The sequence below is a fragment of the Stegostoma tigrinum genome, chromosome 35, assembly GCF_030684315.1.
Source record: "Stegostoma tigrinum isolate sSteTig4 chromosome 35, sSteTig4.hap1, whole genome shotgun sequence".
NCBI classification, from domain to species: Eukaryota; Metazoa; Chordata; class Chondrichthyes; order Orectolobiformes; family Stegostomatidae; genus Stegostoma; species Stegostoma tigrinum.
The window spans coordinates 16121145-16137489 of record NC_081388.1 but is presented as its reverse complement, the minus strand read 5'-3'; the positions used below and the strand labels follow the sequence as shown (position 1 = coordinate 16137489).

The following is a 16345-nucleotide window of genomic DNA, read 5'->3' as shown; positions in this document are numbered from 1 at the left end:
AACAATGGGTCGAGGTATTGTTGAAAGTACTTGTCTGACCCCTTCATATCAGTACTAGATAAGTAACTTCCTTATGCGTGCGTTTTCAATGACAGTTCCGTTCTCAGAACAAATCCAAAGTACATTAGGCGACCCCCAAATCACCTTCCAAAGTAAATTCGAATCCCGCCTCCCCAACACTAGCCAGTGCCACGGTCAGTGGGACTGTCTGTTTGTGTTTATGTGTTATTTTCGGGGGTAGAGGGGAAAGTTTTGGAGAGAGTGAACGAAAGCGTCAGTGACTGATTTTCCGCAGCAGTTGGACGGCAGTTACCTGCGCTTTTAACCTTCCGAGCGCCAGTTGACTGCTCCTTCTACTCGCCCCTGGAATTTTGCTGAGCGGAGAATGTTGTTATTGGAAACATAATTGTTTGCAACGAAACTTAGGAGAGCGCGGCTTTCAGAAATGAAGCACATATTGCAAAGAAATATTTACAAACAAAATTTGCCATCTTGGATTTTGTGTGTGTCTTCAAATAAGCTGGTTTGCTATTTCTGAAACGGTCCGTATTGGTAATGACAGATGGACTAGTCTCAGAGACTACATGTACCTTCACCCTCTCGTACAGTGCGCTCATGTTACCCTCTTCGGCGACTGGCCCCAAATTACCATTGGGGTAAAATCAAGAGAGAGCAGAACCAAGTTTGGAGAGGTAGAGACAAATACTGGGAGCCCGTTAAAGGAGCTATGGACGTCAGGTTTATTGTGGGGGAAGGGTGGTGGGAAACTATCGCAGAAATATTACGGCGTGGAAGGAGGCCTTTTGGCCCACTGTGGCTTGCGCCGGTTCTATCATCCAGTGCCAATCTCTTGCCTTTCCCCCACATCCCCTGCATAAAATTTCTATCTTCTCATCGACTGAGGAGGTGGAATGCGGTTGGCGGTGCCACAGTGTAAAATTCAAAGTATGTTACTTGGGGCTTGTAAGATCAGCGGGGCTGAACTCCGCGCGTTTCAACGAGTTCGATGCTTTCCACAAACGGGAATCGAACTCGCCATACTTCCGATCGGTTCCAAAGTTCAGGCAAATCATTCACACAGCCAACTTTGAATAGCAACGGTCCGGAATATTAGCCAGACGCATCGTTAGGCGATTGGGGTCCACACCGGTTTTGGGACGTTATGGAGGGGAGGAGAAATGGGGGTGCGGAGTGGGGGTGGAGGGGTGTAGGGAAGAGAGAGAGAGACGACAGGGCAAACTCTTGGAAGATTTGAGAGCTGTCCTGTGCGTTTGGGAGGACACTACCGAATTCTCCCTGTAAATAATAGTTTTAGGATGCTTTTTTAAAATGCTTAACTTGTATTAAAAGGTTGGGGGGCGTGGGAGTGCTTGGGGAATGGAGAGAAGGGGTTGGGGAGTGGGGAATGGCGAGAAAATATTTGCATTTGGTTACAAACGCTGCTTCACATTGCTTGGAGTGTCCGGGACTTGATATGAAACTTGCACAGTTCGCTCTGCTGAACCCATTGGGAAAGTGAAGCTGCGCGCCAACCGTCAAAGCTCACCGGCAGTTTCTCCTGTAGCCGATTGCCCGGAGACCCATTGTTCAAACAAAAACTCAAAGCACGAAACTTGACGATTGCAACACGAGCGCAGACCCCCCCCCCCCCCACCACGTTAATTCTTTAAACTATCTCCATCTGATTTCTGTTTGCCTTCAGTGCAAATGATTGCACCGCGGGAAATTTGGATATTTTTAGCAGATGCACGGGTCTTGAAGTTCTTGCGTTTTTCTTCCCGAAGGTGCAGCCTTTCAAATCTCGGCCACGGTTGCCTAGCCGCCTTTTGACGAGGGGCAGCTTAACCAGGTGCTCATCTGTTGGTATATGGCGGGGGCGGGGAGACGGGCTTCAACAGGGACGAAGTCTTTCCACCCTTCATATATAGATCTCGCCCCCTTCCATCTTCTCCAACGGTCCTGGGGGATGAACCGAGACTGCCTTAACAGGACCCATTCCTCACACGGCGAGTGAGAGGGAATGATTAACAGTTGCGTTAAAAGCCTCAAAAATTTAATAATTCAAAAGTTATCCAGGATAGGCAAAAAAACCGTTGTCGTGCAAAAAAATGACACGAACATTATTTTTATTCAAAAAAAACCTACTGCAATAAATTGTGTAATTTGCAATTTCCCAAACGCTCAGAATTGTTTAAAATCTACAGAATAAGGAAGTCTGATTGGAGTTTTGCTGGGTCTTAGTTTGAGTGTTGGTGCTGGTGGTGGAGCAATAATCTTCATATTTTGGGATGCATGTTACTCCATACAGTCGCGATGCTCGAGTTATGATCTGGGCTCCGACGAGTTCATGCGTAGTTTACACTGGCAATGGGCGTCTTTCGGAAACTAGCTGTAAAAAAAGTGTTGGGTTTCGAACGTTGAGGGGAGGGATATCTCCAGAAGGGAGCCATTGGAGAGAGCGGGAGAGAGAGAGAGAGAGAGAAAGGGAGAAACGGAGTCGGGGTGGGGACGATGGACGAAATAGGGACATTGCACATCTTGGGATAGAAATCCCAAATGTTTTCGGAGAGATAAAAGTAGGGAGGGAGAGGAAAGGCTACACTTGAAACAGCACATTCAGGCCAGTAAATTCTTAGCCATACGCAAGTTAAAAGCAGGGACAGCGGAGTCTGTCCAAAGCCAGAGTCTTTTATTTTACAGAAATGAAAACGCCTTCCTTCTTTTAATTGTTCAAGTCCTGTTGCGCTTTAGGCTCTAACTCTGTACCAAGAAACATAACTTTTATTTGAACAAAGTCTGAACCCGCCTCAGAAAATTAATACCATCCCTGAGGGGACGTTTAACAAAAAAAAATTGAAATCAGACTTAGATGCAGAATGCCTTTGCCCTAACGTCCTGAGGGACATTTATATATTATGCTTTTTTGTGTGTGTGTGTATGATTTTAGTTATATCCCGGCTATCAGTTGAAAGTAACAGTTGTGCTTTAAAACACAAAAATCCTTTCAAGCATTGAAGGACGAGCCGAAGATCGGAGCACTCTCGGCTCCCCTTTCTGCCGCTATACCTGAGTTTCGCTTTTGAACTTCCGGCTCTCGGCTTTATTATTTTTAATTTTCTGTTTTGGGGAGGTCGGGGGTCTAGTGGTGTTGTTGAAGAGAGTCGGTCCATCGCTCTCGCCGATAGCTCAGTCAAGCCCGTCTCATGAATTCTTGATCTTGGCTTTCGGGGGGACGCTTTGTAAACGGAAACAAACTATTTACTTGGCTTATATACACTGAAGGCACAGCTGCTCCTCACACACAAAGGAGCTCTTTCTAAAAAAAAACTCGAAATAATTCTCTCGAACTTCAGGGGTGGAAAAAAAAGAGTTTCATCAGCTTGGTCAATTTCACTCCCAGATTAAAAAAAACAAATATTCAGGTAGTTGTGATTTAGCAGGAATCCATTAAACTTTTCACATTTTTATATATTTTTAGGAAGTAATAGGCGGGAGTTAATTAGGAAGTTATGTCTCGCACAAATACTGCGAAATTTCCTCGTTTATCGGGAGCAATATCTCTTGACAGGCTGCATTCAAAACATTCTGACAAGTCGATCGAGTATGTCCGCTTTTAAATTCGGCACTACTTACGAATAAGGGTTGATGGTGGGCTGGGGTCCCGTGCAAATGATCAGTTCAGTCAATGGGAAGTGTCATCCGTTAGTGGACTTAGCTTGGGAATTATCTTGGATAAAATAGCTGGGCGTGTGTGCGCAAAGATGTGTTAATTTGAGTTACAGACAGAAACAAATTGCTGGAGAAGCTCAGCGAGGCTGACAGAAAGTAGAGTTAATTTTCGAGTCTAGTGACCCTTCTTCAGATTTTCAATATCCGCAGTTGTTTGATGTATTTTAGTTAAATTGGGTTTTTCCATTAACCCCTAATTTGTATAATTTGAATCTGTCCATCCCCCATCCCCCAATATTCACAATACCAATATCAAGCAACTATAATGTAAAAATACAATTCAATTATGCACCTAAAGACTCCAATCTTTGAATTAAATGTCTGGGCAATTTACATTTTTAAATACAATTGTTTGAACTAATCCTTTAAAATATTTAATTTCTGATTATTTTTCTTGTTGCCACTGGCCTGTTGCAATAAATGCTAAGATGAAGCGGAATTTTAGGCAGCAGAGTGTATATATATATTGGTGCAAACATTGGCAAGTGTGAGGAATAATATTTTCACTTCAAGAATATAATTAGTCAAATGCCTTGCATGATATATAAAATCTACATTCACATATTTATCTGCATTTAAAACATATCCACACATGATATATAACAGTGTGTGTATACATGTTTTAAATTGTACATACAACAAGAGATCTGCACAATTTTTATTTGTATGTTTTATATTTAAATTATGATACGGTGTGTTCTAGATATTTCAAAATTATATTAATGTTGCTTCTGTAGAATAAAATCTATTTGAAAAAATAACACTCTATAAGCTTTTAAGAGAGGCAGACATTATTTTAAAAAGTGATACTTTTATTGACAGATTAGTTTTTAGGTACACCCACCCTCCTTTGTTATCAGACCATACAGGGTATACCTGTAACATTTTGAAGTTTATGTCACACCATGTTTAAAAAAGCTACAACAAAAATTGTTTTGTTGAATTAAAATGGAACATTCTGAATTTGAAATTTGTTGGATGAATAAAAAATGGTTAAATAAATAAGCAATATTGTGATGGGTCAGTATGGATGGGGAGTGGGGTGGGTGCGGCGCTGTTCCATGAGGTTTAAATGAACTGGTTAAAATAATTTGTGTGCCTGTATTGTAACACTAGGAGCAAATTCAGCTCTGTGTTGGTTGTGTCCCTAAAATGTTTATGTTGTGTCCAGAATGTTGTGCTGGAAAACACAATTGTTTATGTGAGTGTAAGAGTGGGAGGAGGAGGTGAGTAAGGGAACGTGATGGGATGATGGGGGGCATAGGGCCCACTTGAACTGATTCGTATAGTTGCTTTGAAAAGTGCTTGGAGTTAATGTTGAGTGAGGAATTGGTTTGGTGGAATTGGAATATGTCATGAGGACAAATACGAGGGCCCAGGTATACTGTTTTTTCTTTGTGTTGTGCATATCTCGGTTGCAGAACTCCAAACAATTATTTTATATGTAAATGATGCTTTGTGCCAAAATAAATACAGCCAAGGCCACACTGCGATTAACTCCAATAAATTTAGCACAGTGTCTGTCACCCTCCCCTACACACATGCACACACATGCACACACACACTCTACTCATGTGTAGGTTTAATTTCAGAATTATCTGAACCAGTTAACACATGTAAGGCTGATGATTTGTTCTCAAAATTCACAACGATGTAGAGACGCTCGTAAGTGAGGGGGACGAACAGAAAAACAGAAGAAAGGGGGTCAGGTTTTGGAGCTGCCACTGATCTTTCATTGTACAGTGGGACAAGGCGGTTTTCAAAATTGGCACGGACCTTTGTGAGGTGCGGTGTCCCCGAAATCAAATTCAGTTTAAAGTATAAGTACACATGCAAACACGCAAAGCTAAATTGTGTCTCCACTTTGGAAATATTATTTTCCTGGATTTGCTTCCGCTGACACTCAAAACAAAAATCGCGTCACGGTGGGTAAGAATATAATTCACCAGTTAAAGCTTTGAGGGTATTGGCCCAAGCAGTAGAATTTTTCCTGAATTAAAGCATTGGTCGTTTTCCTTTCACCCTTCGAGACTCCAACTGCTCTTGAGTGAATTGCAGCGGAGCTAAACTTTCATACGTTTACTCAGAGAAAGAGTGAGAGAGACAGAAAAGAATAAAATTGTTAACATGGGAAATACGAAACAGGTATCTGGAGGAGAAACTATGAGTTAATGTTTAGAATGTAGAAGACCATTTGTCAATCAAGGTTTTGAAGTTAGCAATAACTAAGGTAGTTGGCGGGTCTAACAATTCTCTTAACATTGCAGTGATGGGCTGCTAAAGTGAAAATGTAAGTGGTGCTGACCTACTTCTAGCCAGGACAGTGAGGCTGGCATCAGGCCCCAGGATTGTGGAGCCTGACTTTAAAAAGAAGTAGGAACAAAAGTTAAGTGATAGTTCGGAATTTTCTGAGCGAGTGGCAGCTTTTCAGTGAGGTAGTGAGTGAGATTTTCAGACATTTTTAGATTATGAAAACCTTCAAATTCCCTCATTTAATTTTGTTCGGTTATTTTAGACAAACTTTATTTTTATGAACAGCAGCGATAGAGTGACGGGGAAGTGTTTAAAAATTACAGGAGCAGCTCCAGCAGCAAGTGGCAGCTAATTCATGAATGTTGTAAAGTCAAGTCTGTGTGCGAAGGACTGTTAGTGACTAACTGAATTTTTATTGTTATGTGTTCATTTGCTTCACCCCCATCCGCACTATGTTTATTTAGAAATAAGTAGCTTGGCTTAGAAAAAAGGAATGTTGTTGTTTTAGAAAAAGAATGAAATTAAATTGTTCATTAATCTGGTGGTTCATATCAAGAGGAGCAGCTGGTTAGGGTCTAGTGGGACTGTGTGTGTTTTTAATGGTGTGTGATGCCCCCAACCTGCCATGCTACAGACAGAGAGAGAGAAAAAATGAAAAATTCATAAATGCTGGACTTTGCTTATTCATTGCATATAAAGCAGCCGATTTGGCAAATTGCAATCTATCTCCGACTGCACAGTCCCTCTTTAGGAGCGTCGATTGGCTGCCTGGTAGGCGTGACTTTGCCAAATAGGTGGGCCTTAAGCTGGCAAAAGCTCAAGCAAATGGTTGGGGATTGTGTGGGGAAAGAGAAAGCGAGCGAGCGAGAGTGAGAAAGAGAAGAGAGAGAGAGAGAGAAAGCTGCAGTCTTCTTTGCCAGTGGTCTCATACTCGCTCCAACACGGCAGTCCTTCCCTCCATTGCCTGTTCCAAATAGGCCAGAGGAGCCCTCCTATCAGACGAACTTTCTTTTTTTATTTTGGCCAAGGCTTTTTGTGCATGATTAAGTCCTTTTTAAAAAATATATAAAGCCGTTTGCTGGAAGTGTCACATTTTGTGCGCGTGTGTTAGTGCGAGGCAGAGTACCCACTCACGCTGTATTGGGTACAGTCATTGAACGCAGAGCTGTCCTCAGTGTAATGAGAGTTTGAAATGGTAACTATTTAAAAAATGCCTACACAGATGCAATGGAACTGCATTTTATGGCTATGTGTGTGTCTGCGTGTGTGTGCGTTTTGCAATGCTACCGTGAATTTTAAAAAATATATATTTTATTGTTTAACTAAATTTTTCAATTGTTTTGTAATTGTATTGATTCCCATCTCTCCTTTGTCTCCTTCTCTACCCTCAACCACCTCTTCCCCTCTCCCGCCAACAGGATGAATTTCATCCCTTTATCGAAGCACTTCTCCCTCATGTCCGTGCTTTCTCCTACACATGGTTCAATCTGCAGGCTCGCAAGCGCAAATACTTTAAAAAGCATGAGAAACGCATGTCCAAGGACGAAGAGAGGGTGGTCAAGGATGAGCTCCTTGGAGAGAAGCCTGAAATCAAACAGAAGTGGGCGTCTCGGCTCTTGGCAAAACTGCGTAAAGATATCCGGCCTGAATTCCGGGAGGATTTCGTGCTGACCATTACGGGCAAGAAGGCTCCTTGCTGCGTCCTTTCTAATCCCGACCAGAAAGGCAAGATTCGGCGGATCGACTGCTTGAGGCAGGCAGACAAGGTCTGGAGGTTAGACCTGGTAATGGTCATATTGTTCAAAGGGACTCCCTTAGAAAGTACTGATGGTGAACGCCTGGTCAAATCACCTCAGTGCAGTAACCAAGGCCTGTGCGTCCAGCCACACCACATTGGAGTTTCTGTAAAGGAACTTGACTTATATTTGGCCTATTTTGTACACAACCCAGGTAAGTTGCACATTTGCTTAATTGTTTACATGCCTTGCTCTGTCTGACGGGCCCTTGGTTGCGTGCGGTCAGTTTGTAGCTCTGTTTTTGAACAGCTTGCACTTTAAATTTCCCTGTGAAGAGAAACAACGTTTGTTTAAGCTAAGGTGAGGTGGACACATATAAAGTTCCAAATCTTGTTAAAATAAATGATTAATTTTAAGTGCTAAAATGAAGAGAAAAATATTGAACTGTTGCCATTTGTTTCAGACATTGAGCATTATATTTAATCCATTGTGTGGATCCTTTGATACATTCCTATATTTGCTTTTATTTGATGCATTCAGCCATAACTTACTGTCTTGACAAAAATTTAATCGTAAAACAAATTTGTTTCTGTCAACTGTCTTTCAACATAAGGACAATTGCAAATGGAAAAAAGTTAACAAATTAAATCCAAATTGTTTCCAATCTGTAGAGATATGAATCTTTAAAGTGAATACAGTTGGCAGGAATATGATTTAATCTATTTAAGAAAAAATAATTTAAATGTTGCAGTAAAAGCTATGAGAGGGTGGAGGGACTCAAAAACAATCCATATAATTAAACTAAATTTGAGTAGTTGAAGGCTCGCTAGTTTATTTTGTATCCCGTTTGTGAAGTGCCAACTGTATTATCTTTTCTTTGTATCTTTAACCCAGTCTGAATTCCCACACAGGACTTGTGTTTTACTTCTTAGCACCCGTACCTCCTCTCCATTCCCTGTCTTCCTCCGAAGTTTGCCCAACAATGCACTTGTCTGTCACTCTCTGACTGCCCTCAGTTTCTGCAATCAGAGCTGTGAATCAGACTGACTGGGCTGAGCTGACGTTTCCAAAATGTAGGCCACTTAAACCAAGCTACCGACGGCTTCCAACATCTTCGGTTGAGCTGAGGAGCCAAGCTCTCTGGCTGAATTCAATCAGGGAGACAGTCAAGCTGGTATCAGGATTTGGAATTTAAAATTAAACCTCACACTCCCAAACAGAATGCAGATGTGAGTGCAGTATTGCTGTGACCGTAGGCTGCTGGGAGATATAAAGAGTGCCATGGCAGTAGAATAAAAGTAAACGTTTTGTTTGCATCCTGTAACAATGAGATGTACATTGTCCAATTTTGCACTGTACTTCATCTCTAACATGAGATGAATTCTTACTGTTGTGTGTCATGTCACTTAATTATGAGAATGCATGTACAAATTTACTCTACTGAGCATGTGCCGCAACTTATAATTGGTGCTGGGAATTTAAAAGTAGCACCCTATATTTATGCAGTCATTTGCATGTGAAAATGGCAAGAATAATTTAACTGTCCTAACAACTGGCAAAATCCTGTAAGTCCATTTGAAGAAGTGTCAAATATAATCTCATTGTATTTAGTTACACATTGTGACACCTGAGTTAAGTGCATTGGAGAGCTGTCTTAAAATTTGTGAAGTTCTGAACTTTATGTATTTGAGCACATCACTGATTGTATATTGTCTTAAATTGGTACAATAATTTTTTTGGATCTGAGAAGTGAGCTACATGTTACAGATGGGAGGGTTTTGTTGGTCAGTGTTGGAAGTTGTTGAGAATTGAAAAGAGGAATTTGGTTTTATTTGGGAAGCCCTGGTATGTAATCCTTGATTCTCCCACTATAGACCAGCCCCCTGTTAGCTCAATCCAGCAACGGAAATGGGATAGCTATGCCCGGGCTTGAACATAATCGTCCTGTTGAAATGGGACAGTGCCAAGTCCTGCCCGGCAGTACAATGCGGGCACAGCTAAAATGCCACATTCATTTTTAAAGAGAAAATTCTCACTCATCTCCCCCTACCATCCCCTCAGTCAAACCCTGACTTGCACAGGTTGTAAATATTTGAATTGTACAATATTGCTAGCCAGGTTAATATGATAACCAGGATCGTGTTTTATGCAAGAAAATGACCTGATCTCCAGACTTCGACTGTAAAGGTTGGTGTGCAAGATTCATTCAGAGGGAAAGAAACATATGTTTTGTACGTTATTTTAAATGAGTTGACAGAGAAGGTACAACACATGATCTATTTTCTTTCTGTTCATCTCTACTTTACTGCCAATCGGCCAGGCCGCAAATAGACTTCAACCTACACTAAGTAGAACCACATCAGCATTCGATTATATTGATGAGCAAAAAGTATAAAATGATCCTATTCTATTTGCATGCATCTTGGCATGACTGAAATGATGAGAATTTTATGTTGAGATTGCATCCTGTCTTACTGAGATTGTCTTGTTCAAAAAGTAAGGTTTAATGATTAGGACTTGCAAGGCAATGTCCAAACCAAATTTGCAAACTTTATTTTAGTTGTTATGTATTTGAAAATGCCAATCCATTCAAGTTTCAAAACAGATAATATAATGACTTTGAGTAACGTTTTAACACCTGTCATACTGAAGGATTCAGAATACTTCATACAAATTACTTGATTTTGGAGGTGCGTCAATTTCGATATATATTCTGTACAAATGTGTGCATCTGAGATTTAGGCAATGTGAATTATGAATGCCTGTCATGGTATAATGTCTAAGATATTGAGTTTATGTGCCTGCAAAGCAAATTGCTGGTTTGTTTGGTCCTGCCATTTTCACTTCACTGGAGCTGTTGCTAAAATGGTGTGACTGGGCATTATTCTCCACTTGGACTGATAAGAAGTAGCACTAGCTCCATAAAACATGTGGCAACACTAGAGAAAGAAAAGAAACAACCAAGTCCAATTTTTCTGGTTTCTTTTAAACTCCGTCCCTTTGATAACTCAGACCACATTAAGTAGGGCTGTATTCTGACCTGAAGCTGGATTTGTTAGCGCTGATTTTGTTTCCATAGGATGGAATGGGAAGGAGCTTGTCCTTACACCTCATCAGCAGTGCTATTATTGCATTTAATCCTGCACCCCTCAGGCTTTGACCTGTCATCTGTTTAGTTCCCTGCGCCCTAACTCTCTTCAACTTTGGCAGCAGTCTGTACTTGCGACCTTGGTCCTATTGCCAGTTTTCCCAATTGGCTAGGGTAATAAATGGAATTTTAATGAAGAACTGCCTCATCAGTGTTTGTCTTCCTCTCATCACAGAGTTTGACATATAGCACATTCAGGTGAGCAATGAAACAGGAACAAACATATTATCATATACACACAAGAAAATCACAGTTATCCAGTAGCTTATTTCTCTGAAAAATCTCAATGTGCTCTGTATTGCTTGAAATGCAATAATTGTTAGGCAGGCAGAAAGAAGAAAACATACCTTTTATGTTGGGTGGTAATGCAGGAAGGTCAACCATTTACAAAAGTCAAGAAAAAGAGGCGTAGTTGGGATATTGAATTACCTACAACATGCACAGTGTTGATCATGCAAATGTATCAATTAGGATCAGGAATGGATCACTTGTGCTCTTTCTGATCACCTTTGTTACATAGTGGCTAAGACATGAGCACTTTACTGAGAGAGATTGGGCTGTTGAAGAATTAAGGAGAGAAATTTGGATTGCTGGACAATGTTGCTGTGCCTGCACATCTTAAAATATGTTATTGAAAATTTGTCATTTTTGGTCCACTGTCTTATGTCCATTGATTAAACTCAGGGCTGGTAAGATATAGAACTTACACCTCCTACCCCCTCATTTGACACCCGCCATTCCTTCCCCAAAATCAAGTTTCCTTGACATGAACAACTTTTCTCTGTCCAGAATAAGTTTGGGGCAAAAACAAAGTAAGAAAGGATCACCAGACCCAAAACATTAACTCTGTTTTCTCCTCCACAGATCCTACCAGACCTGCTGAGCTTTTCCGGCAACTTTGTTTTTGTTCCTGATTTGCAGCATCTGCAGTTCTTTTGGTTTTTAGAAGTTTGGGGCAAAACTAATTATTAAAAATTGGAATGAACAACTGTGAAGCCGAAGGAGGACTAAAGAAACACTGGTTGGCTCATCTCTGATACACTTCTTATACACTGATCACTTTTCTCACTGGTGGACTACTCACTGTCAGTCTGTACCTGTTCTGAGTGTATTAATACCATCCAGTGATTACTGATTGACACAGCAATTCTGATTCTCAAGTCTTGTAATTCTGAAATCCTCCTGCCTGAGGATGCAGCATCTGTTCACTGTCCACAAATAGTAAAAAATCTCATTATTAAATACACTAAGAGCTAAAAGATTTTATTTATTTGCATATTTTATTTCCAACTAACTTTTTGTACCTGCTTTCTGCTTTTGTAAATATATATAAACATTAATGTATATATTTACAATGTCTTTCCATTGATAAGTAAATGTATTATATATGTTTAGAGTATGACATATTTAGCTTCCCTGTTGAGAGAAAATCATTTGGTGTTTTGTGGTGCAAAATAGTATTTGTTTCTGGATCAGTTTTGCTTTGGATTTGCTGGCATTTTAGGTGATCATGGTGCTAGCAATTGACTTAGGGTTTGTGTGTCACGCAAGATGTCAATAGTCTTGGCCATGAGGCCAAGTGTCCCTTGGCTGTACTCGTTGTTGTCACAACCAAGGTGTTGAGTTCAGGGAAGTTCTGAGTAAAGACTTGATGGAGCTGAAGCATGCCTTCCCTTACTGCCTCAGGGGTAATGGTGCCCATGTCAGCCGCTTAAAGCACTGTGTCAAGGCAGGCAGTAGGGGGCGTCGCAGATCACTTCATTGTCCAAAGTCAGAGAGGGAGAAAACAAAACTGAAGGGGTTCAAGTGACTATGCACTCCCCACAAGTGTGAGTTGGCTTAGCTCTGTCATGCCCTCCTAAGAAATACTTTGAATCCAGATATGTTATGAGTATTTCTGGTAGGACTTTCACCTGAACCTTCTGGCCCAGAGGCAGGGACTGGATTACAACCGCCTCCATGCCTGCCTGGTAAAATTGCCTGTTTGACCTTTGTTTGCCAGAATTACATATGCATATTTGAGCAAAGTGTTACTGGATGGGTGGCGCCCATTCAGTTGTGCCTCAGGATGATTAAGGCCCACTGGGATAGAAGTAGGAAGGTGAAGAGACGGTGAAGAGGAGGGAATGTCCTGGGACATAAAGGCCATTAGTAATCCAAATGGGCATTGGTTACATGGTTGTCCCTAGGCTAGCTCTTCTTCCATGGTGGGATTTCAACTGTTGTCCCTTGACTGATGCCTCCATAGCCTGACTCAGGATTATTATTTCAGTGATATTTCCACTACAAGGTGGCTTCAGGGTCAACCTTTAGATCTTTTGACAGAAACAATACCCCTGAATGTGTGTAACTGAAGAGGTGTCTGGGAACAAATGGGAATTCCACTCCAAAATATTGGGGTGTTTTTTGGGATCCTGCTCAGGACTTTGCAGGCTCTCTGTTCATTGCTTCAGTTTAAGAGGATACCGGTCTCTTTTAAAAATGAAACCAGCTTCATTTAGTTATAAAGGAAGCATTCACACCTATGTAAACAGGGTAAATGCAGGAACAATGTTCTGGAGACTGGAGAGTCCAGTGCCCAGGGTGACAGTTTAAGGATACGGGGTAGACCATTGGGACTGAGATGAGAAATTTCTTCATCCAGAGGGTGGTTATCCTGTGGAATTCTCTGCCACAGAAAACAGTCGAGGCTAAAACATTGTGTATTTTTGAGAAGGGGTTAGGTACAGTTCTTAGGACTACAGTAATCAAAGGGTATGGAAGAGAAAGTGGGAACAGGGTTCTGAGTGGATTATCAGCCTTGATCATATTGAATGGCGGAGCAGGCTTAAATGGCTGAATGGCTGACTCCTGCTCCTTTTTTCTATTCTCTATGTTGTATCAGGCCTAAGTCCCACATTCAACTCCATTGAAGGACTTTGCAACGTGAGGATTCATTGAATAGTTATCAAGTGAGCTACCCAGGTTTTAGATTTGGTTTCAGAAGATTATTGTTGAAGTCTGTAGGAGAACTCCTGTCCTTCCAGTTGGTCATCACTCAAGCCCTCCTGGACAGCATTGGCAGGATTCTCACATCAATGCTTAGCAGGATGGGAAGAGGCCAACCTCCAACAATGCAGCCTCCACCACCACCTCTCCCCCCCCCCCCCCCCCCCCCCCACCACCACCACCTCAATTACCATCACTTCTCTCATTCCTTCCAGCCTGGCCTGAGAGCTTAGAGCCATAACTGGTCTAGTCTGGCCAAACTGATCCAAGCCGGTTTTCAGTAATACATGGAGGCAGAGAAGAGAGGAAGGTCTGATCTTCATCAGTTCACACTGTAGTTGTTCCAGCCAAAATAAAAATCCAGATTCAACTTTGCTGGGCAGCAACATGGCCAAAGTCTGGCATCTGTTGAACTGCCTGTTGAATGTCTGCCTTTGCAAACTGGGCATTGTAGAAAGAATGCAAGATATCCCATTCAGAGAAATATGTGAGCCCGCTGCAACTTTGATACCCTGCCATTAGATGCCTCTAGTAGCTTTTTGGCATATGGGAAGGGCAGATGTAGAATGACATGGGAATCAATAATTGTCCCTTGTTACTGCTTGACGTTGATGTTGGACTTTGACTGACTCACGCCCTTCAGGCGTCACCATCGGAAAACATCCCATCTGTTGATCCATTCTGACAGCTTGCAGTACGATTGCCAATGGCATTTACCCCACATGCCATCAGCAAGACAACTGCAGGCAGACAGCCCTGGAGCAGCAAAGTGTTGTTGCTTTTATCAAAAGTAGAGTATTCCTGATGAATCTCTCCTCATCTAGAAAGCTGGGTGAAGGTGAAATGTAGGAAGTCTCGATGCTGAAAAATGCAGTTTTACAGTGTAGAGCTTAGAACAAGAGATACACTGCAGTTCCTCAGATCATGAAACAAGTGACCCATGCCCAGCATTGTAACCAGACCACAGAGACTGCCAATATGAACCGTAAACATATTGCACAAACTGGTGCATAACACAGTCTGTACAATGTATGAGTGACTTCCAGTGTATGCACATTGTACTGATGGTTTAACCACTTTGGACATTAGATTGACCATCACCTGAGACCCATTTTGCTGTCCAGATACAGTGTAACAATTTAGGGGCTCTTGTGGCACGCTGGTGGTGTCCCCAGTCCTCAACCAAGATGCCCGGGTTCAAATCCTACCTACTGCAGAGGTGTGTAATAACGTCTCTGAGCTGGTTGATGACAAAAAAAAGTGTATCTGTCCACCTGGTCCCTGAACCTCTGCATTAGTCTAACACCAAATAAATTGCTCAAATGTAATGGTATACCAATGGCATGTTGCTTTGCAATATATTCCTCCGCTTCCCCCCCCCCCCCAGCCTTTAAACTGCTTTGCATTATAATTGGGTTATTTCATTGGATTATTGTGCTTTATGTTCCAAATAACCAGCCAAATCAAGTCTTTTTCTATCTGCAATCTCTTCCTCATGTTTCTTCTTTCCTCGTTTGCAGCCTTTGCCCACCCCCTCCTCGAGAAAACCCGGAATATTTTTTGCTAAATACACTATTTATTCAATTTCCCATTTAAAATAAGACTCCGGAAAATCCTAATGTTTTGAGAGTACCAATAAGTTGCGCGAGTGTAACAAAGACAGGAAGCCGTGTAGGGTGATAGCGCCTGCAAGCCTATTGTCCCATCTTCATAAAATAGAAACACAACAGAAAATTAACCCGTCTTTCCTTTCAATCCAGTCCTTTCATATCAGAATTTGTACGAAGTGAGTGTTGTGGTTTGGATCAGAAAGGTCAGAAACTAGAATAGACCAAATCTTCAGAATTTTCTGACACTGTGAAGGGGAAGTTATGGAAAATTATACTTTGCATCACATATTTTGTTATACATGTCTATAGAAGCAACCAGTGTTGCATTTGGCTGCGATGGATAATTCTATTTTTAAAAAAAGGATTTCAGGAGCATGCTTTTGAAATGCAATTGCCTGGACTAAGAACAGCAATTGAAAGCTAAAGGCTAAATGGACAGCACCAGGCAATAAAAATACTTGGGGTGGGGGGCAAGATACATCAAGAGGGTGTAGGGAAGCAACAGCAATGGGAAAAAAAGCATTCTCAAAAAGGGAGCATTATAAAGTTGCAAGGAGTTCCTTTTTGTTCATTTGTTGGAGTTTGGTGACGCTGCTGAGCTGGCATTTAATGCCCGTCCCTAGTTGTCCTTCAGAAGGTGATGGTGAGCTGCCTTTTTGAACTGCTTCAGTTCACTTGCTGTAGGTTATCAGTGAATATTCTTTCTCCTGCTTCAAGGCGGTAGGTCTCACCTTTGATCTTGAGAAAGGATTCTTTGGGTAGAAAAAGTTGCATCAACATTTTTACTGTAAATCTTTAATCTTTTCTTGCTCTTCAGTGCATGGGGAGACCAATCCTTTGTGGAAAATAACAGCAGAAAGTGTTGGAGAAATTGAGCAAGC

General features: G+C 41.5%; 1 protein-coding gene across 10 annotated transcripts in view; it reads left to right on the top strand.

Annotated features, from left to right (window-relative positions):
- The window catches only part of nfixb (nuclear factor I/Xb), a 641619-nt gene that overhangs the window by 82930 nt on the left and 542344 nt on the right, over window positions 1-16345 (top strand). For 9 of the 10 annotated variants that reach the window (XM_048522060.2, XM_048522059.2, XM_048522062.2 and 6 more), the window contains one exon: window positions 7401-7932. In XM_048522060.2, the coding sequence (XP_048378017.1) occupies window positions 7401-7932 (532 nt within the window). Of the gene's footprint in view, window positions 1-6838; window positions 7178-7400; window positions 7933-16345 lie in introns of those variants that run through there. The other variant, XM_048522058.2, reaches the window with a different exon arrangement.